Source organism: Telopea speciosissima, chromosome 4 (genome assembly GCF_018873765.1).
Source record: "Telopea speciosissima isolate NSW1024214 ecotype Mountain lineage chromosome 4, Tspe_v1, whole genome shotgun sequence".
Lineage (NCBI taxonomy): Eukaryota > Viridiplantae > Streptophyta > Magnoliopsida > Proteales > Proteaceae > Telopea > Telopea speciosissima.
This window is the reverse complement of record NC_057919.1, coordinates 43,035,235-43,041,392: the sequence shown is the minus strand read 5'-3', so window position 1 is coordinate 43,041,392 and position 6,158 is coordinate 43,035,235. Positions and strand designations below refer to the sequence as shown.

Below are 6,158 nucleotides of genomic sequence, written 5' to 3'. Positions count from 1 at the left end.
TACCGACCTAAACAAGGCGTGTCCCAAGGATGAATACCCCTTACCGAGGATTGACCTATTAATCGATGCGACAGCAAGTCATAAGATGCTAAGCTTCATGGATGCATACTCAAGCTACAACCAGATCCTCATCAAGGAGGAGGATGAGACCTACATTGCCTTCAAGATGGATCAGGAGAACTACGGTTACCGTATCATGCCATTCGGGCTAAAGAACGCAGGAGCAACCTACCAGAGGATGGTCAACAAGATATTCGAGGCACAGATTGAGTGCAATATGGAGATGTTTGTGGATGGGTCGAGTGAGAAGCATGATCGGGGATTGTGGGAGATGTTCATGGATGGATCGAGTGAGGAGCATGACCGGGGATTGTGGGAGATGTTCGTGGACGTATCGAGTAATGTGACAGGGAGCAGGTCTGGATTCATGATCACCAGCCCTAAAGGTTTTTGGATTCAATACGCACTCCGATTTATGTTCCAAGCATCTAACAATGAGGCAGAGTACGAGGCATTACCCGTCGAACTATGAGTTGCAAGGGCCATCCAGGTCACCCACCTAGTCGTACGAAGTGACTCCTAGCTCATGGTAAACCAAATAAATGGGGAGTGTGAGGCAAAGGATGAACGCATGGAGTCATACTTGACGCGAGCTCAAGGTTTAGTGGTAGAGTTTGAGAAGTTCAAAAAGATCGAGATGGTTCGCGATGGTTCCACTAGGGAGACCTAGTTCTAATCAGGTGGAAATCTTTTAACTGGAGAAATCCCTGCTCAGCTTGGCCATTTGGCTTCTTTAATGGTTTTGGATCTATCTACAAATTCTCTAACAAGAACCATCCTTGCAAGTTTGGCAGATGCTTCTAACCTTGAGGTTTTGTTGCTTGACCACAATGAGCTTTCTGGGAAGATCCCTTCATGTCTGTCAAATCTCAGAATTTTGGCTATAGTGAATGTTTGTTTCAACAATCTTTCTGGTTCTCTACCCTAACTTTGACACTTGATTGATTGTGATTGCTTTTATGTGTGTGTGTGTGTGTGTGAGAGAGAGAGAGAGAGCGCTTACCGAAGGAGTAGCAGTGACGACCAGAGATGCAAGGGTAGAGGGTGGAGGGTGGAGGGTTGAGGAGACGGTGACCGGAAATGGAAGGGTGGGGGGTCAAGGAGATAGTAGCAGTGAGGATGCAAAAATGAATGTGGTTCGCGTGAGATGGGAAATGGGGTAATTGGAAAGGTGAGAGGATTTAGGGTAGTTTAGTCTTTTTCATTTAATGTATTAAGATATAAAGGGTAATTTAGTAAATTTATGTTTTCTATTAGTTAGATAACAGTGACGGTGCACATAAAAACGGGCCAAGTTTATAACATGATCTCAACCTCAAACCACGAGTCTAACACGACGCCTTCTAAATCGTCACGTGTCCATCACTCAACTGATACCGTCGAGTCTCTAGCGAAATCCAAACCCCACCCTAAAAAATATATTTTATGAAGTAAGGATATTAAAAACATAGTTGGAAAACCAGGTTTTCTGACTCGACTCGTCTTTTAGAAAACCTGGTGACTCGGCCTGGTTAAACCTGGTCAAGCCGAGTCATGTTTTTTTTTTATTAAAAAATAATAATAAATGCTATATTGTTATGGATTGAATGATAAAGACTCCAATGTGGAGAGAGAGAGAGAGAGAGATGACTTCTTTTCATTTATATACAGAATTATAAATGTGTTTACACCCAAATTTTGCCCAGGATCTTCGGTCATAAAGCCAAAGTGAATGATGACCAAAGATTACGGAGCTCGGGAAGAAGAGGCGTGTCTACTGTGCTTTACTCCCCAAATTTCGCTCAAGATCTTCGGTCAAGAAGCCAAAGGGGATGATGACCGAAGATACCTCGGGCAGAAGACGCGTGTCTACTATGCTCGATTAAGAGGAAATGACAGGTGCAATCGGTCAGCGGTGACGGTTATAATCGGCCAGGTGGTTATCTTTGTACAAATAGTTACAGCAGAATCAGGAAGCATGGGAGTTATTGGCTAGCGCAATAAACAACCGATTGGTTATTTTTCTCATCACATAAATAGCAGAGGAGGAATGTAAAGAAGGCATCAATCAAATACCCAAAAACTTGCACTTTTTATTTCTCTTTATTTTCGCAGCTTTAGTTTTAGCAATGGTGTAATCTTAAGGAATTTCATTCCCTGCATCCTTATGCTTTACACTATAGGTTGTTCATCCCAAACAAGAGTTACAGTGAATACACGTTTCTTTTGTCTTCGTTTACTGTTTATCTTTGTGAAGTCCTCAGATTATCGGGGCGAGAGTAGAACCCGTAGTGAGAAACTAACTTTTCGCTGTAGCTGTGAATTTTAGGGGAAACAAAATGCTACATGGCAATTTCCAAGAAGAGAGAGAGATGGCTTCTTTTCATTTATATACTGAATTATAAATGAATGCTACATGACAATTTCCTAGGAGAGAGAGAGATCCAAAACGTTATTTTTGCAAAGCATTTTTGGATTTTATTGTTTTACACATTTAGTTTTACATTTAGGGTGACTGGTTGCAGCGCGACCCTTATTTGTCTTAAACGCAGCGTTAAGCGCAATGGATCAATGTTAGCTATTGATTTCTTGTGTCTGCAATCTGAATTGTTGGTACTAATTGTACCTGGTTATTCTAAGGATACTGGTACCACCTCCTATTTCCGATAATGAAAATGACTTAAATGAGGAATGAAATGTACTTTGTTCTTCCCTCAAAAAAATTTGACCTTCATTCTGCTTTTGCCGGGAAGATGTTCTTCGGCTAGCGAGAACACCGTGTATAGAGGTGGTGGTTGCAGAGTTATTCTCCTTTGGCGAAAACTTTCTTCGGCCAGCGAGAAGACACAAAATCTTGGTTCTTCAGAGGTGGTGGTTGCAGATTTATTTGGGGGTGGGAATACCTAATTGACCCAACAATATCATTATTTTGATCGATTCTAACCACCGTTGGTGGAGATCGAGAGGTCTCAATAGCAGGTATCCACTATTCTCCATTTGTTGTTCTCGCTCTCTTTATCTCTAATTTTTTAGGGTTTTTAAGTGAAATAACCCTTCTTTGTTTGTCTTTAATAGCAGGTTCCCCCAATCGCTGGTTGCAAATTTGTTTCTTCGTGCAGCGAGAAGACCTAATATCCCCCATTTCGAGATCCAGAGCTCTGAAGAGCAGGTATACTCCATTTGTTCTCTGTCTGGCTCTCTATCTCTTTATATTTTTAAGGGAAATGAAAATGGCATTACAGGATTACACTCTTGAGCTGGATAGGTCTACTTAAAGAAATGGTTGGAACACCTTAAATTTGATAAATTCAGATTATATGAAAAACTTTATATGTTTAAGGGAAATTAAATTGGCATTACACTCTTGAGGTGGATATATCCACCTATAGAAATGGTTGGAACAATTTAAATTGATATATTCAGATTATATGAAGGACTATATATTTTTAATGGAAATTAAATTGGCATTACACTCTTGAGGTGGATAGATCCACCTATAGAAATGGTTAGAACACTTTAAAATTGGTAAATTCAGATTAAATGAAACAAATGTTTGGTTGTTCATACTTGAACTATATATATGTATCTAACTTTTGAACTGTCCATGAGAGGGTTAATTGTAGCATGACACTATTCAATAAGAGGGTTATTGTGTATGGTTTCTTTAGTTAACAACTATTACATTGTGTCAGAGCACTAGCCGAACTAGTGATTGATCCAACTGAACTCTGGTTTGATTGGTCTTCAAGGTTCTCTCAGTTCTTGGTTGTAGCAGGTTGTGCTGCATATCTGGTACATGATGCCCTTAGTTTGAAAAAATTCATAGATAAAAGTAGGGTTTATATTACCTACTTGCAACTGATGATCTTAAGATCTCGATGTTACTCATGCTACTACATTTAGTAAGTAGTAGCATGAGTAAGATGCAATTGAAGACTTAATCTGGAATGCATCTGATGCAATCGGTTTAAGCTTTCTATACAATCAGTTACTTACTCATGTTGCTACATTGAAGACTTATTATGGAAGCCATTTGATGCAATTGATTCAATCGTCTTCCAGTTCAGTTGCTACCTTGTGGTAGTTCTGATTAGATCTGTTGCAGATCTATTTATTTTTTAGAGATTTATTTTGTGTTAGAATAAATGTATGACTTCCAGTTAGTAGATAGGCAGGATATAAATCCATTGTTAATGTTCCTACATATGGTTACATGTTGCAGGATCATTCAATTATTGTGTTGCAATGGATTTGAATGAAATAGAGGGTACATACAATGGATTCATTGATCTAGAAAATGCTCTGTCCCATGAAAATGAAACTGGGTCCAGCAATGTATTAAATGATGATTGTCATAGTGATAGTGATAGTGACAATACATGGAATGAAGAAGAAAATGATGGTCATGATGGTAGTACTAGTAGTAGTATAGATGAAGAAGACAGTAATGATTCTGAAAGTGAGGATAGTGATGATAATGATATAGTTGATGCTATTAATGAGAAAGAAACTGTGAATTTGAGCTTAGATGGGGATGATAACATGTCACACAGAGGGTGTAGTAATGGTAATGAATTGGAACCAACTGTTGGCATGTATTTCTGACTGAGGAGGACGCATATGAACATTATAACATCTATGCTAAGGAGAAGGGTTTTTCAGTCAGGAAAAACAGAGTGGAACTATCAAAGGTAGATAAACACGTAGTATCAAGATACTATGTATGTTCAAATGAAGGTGAGAAAAGATATGATAAACGGAGAAAAGTTGATTATCAGCCTCGTGTGTCAAAGAAAACTAAATGTGGGGCGTCAATGAAGATCAAGTGTAATTATGGATTGTGGGTGGTTGATGGTTTTGAAAAGGAGCACAACCATCCATTAATGGCTAAGAGTGAGTCATTTAGACTTCGATCACATCAAAAAAGGGATAGAAGTACTGTTCAACTTATAGAACGACTGCGTACATGTGGGATAACACCAGCTCAAATTATGAGAGTTGTTAAAGATTTTGCTGGTGGCGCACAGTATGCTAGTATAAATGGTGATTTCTGTACGAATCTATTGAGGGCTCAGTGAAGGAATTGCATAGGGGTTGATTGTCAACAAGCAATCAACTATTTGGACAGCAAGAGGCAAGCAGATCCAGGTTTTTTTTATGCAGTCCGTGTCAATGAAGAGCAACAATTTATAGGGATTTTTTGGGTGGATAGTCGTGCACGGGAACAATACAAGATTTTTGGTGATGTTGTTGTGTTTGACACGACTTATAAAAAAAGTAAGTATAAGTTCTTATTTGCTCCCTTTACTGGTGTTAATCACCATAAGCAGTCTACTTTGTTTGGATGTGGCCTAATAGCTGATGAAAGTAAAGAATCATTTATATGGCTATTTAGCACATGGTTGTAAGCAATGCAAGATATCCAACTTAAGGCAATCTTTACTGATCAAGACCCAAGAATAATGAAAGCAATTAGACAAGTATTTCCATTGACTGTCCATCGGCTCTGCAGATGGCACTTAGAGAAACACAAGGGCAACCACATGAGACCATTGTACAGGAAATTTCTTGACTTAAGGGCAGTTTATAGGAGTTGTATTAATGATTCTAATACATCCATTAAATTTGAGGGGAGTTGGACCAACATGTTACATAGATTTAATTTACAAGACCACAAGTGGCTTAAGAAGCAATTCAGGATGCGTCAACATTGGGTGCCGTGTTATTATCGTTATACCTTTTTTGCTGGTATGAGTACGACTCAGAGAGGAAAGTCAATGAATAAATATTTTAAGGGCTTCTTCACATCATCAATGCCTCTAAATGAGTTTGTGACTCAATATGAAGAAGTTGTCAAAAAAAGAAGAGAAAATGAAGACAAAGTAGATGTTGGCTGCATCACCTCATCCCCTCCTTGTGCTACAGCTCACAAGATTGAGCATCAAGCTGTTGATGTTTATATGGAAAAAGTGTTTAAGGTTTTTTTTGAAGAATGGTATGCATGTTTTGGTCTTGAGGTCAATCGATGCGATGAAAAAATTATTGAGAAGAGGTACAAGGTCTTTAAAAGGATTGGTGATGGAGATATTGATGTGCAGTATGTATTGGACAATCAGTAG

At 38.8% G+C, this 6,158-nt stretch overlaps 1 protein-coding gene across 1 annotated transcript; it reads left to right on the top strand.

Annotated features, from left to right (window-relative positions):
* The first annotated feature begins 5,450 nt into the window (after window positions 1-5,450).
* LOC122659318 (protein FAR1-RELATED SEQUENCE 5-like) lies at window positions 5,451-6,158 on the top strand. The gene has a single exon (XM_043854446.1). It carries the CDS (start codon window positions 5,451-5,453, stop codon window positions 6,156-6,158), a length of 708 nt encoding a protein of 235 aa, XP_043710381.1.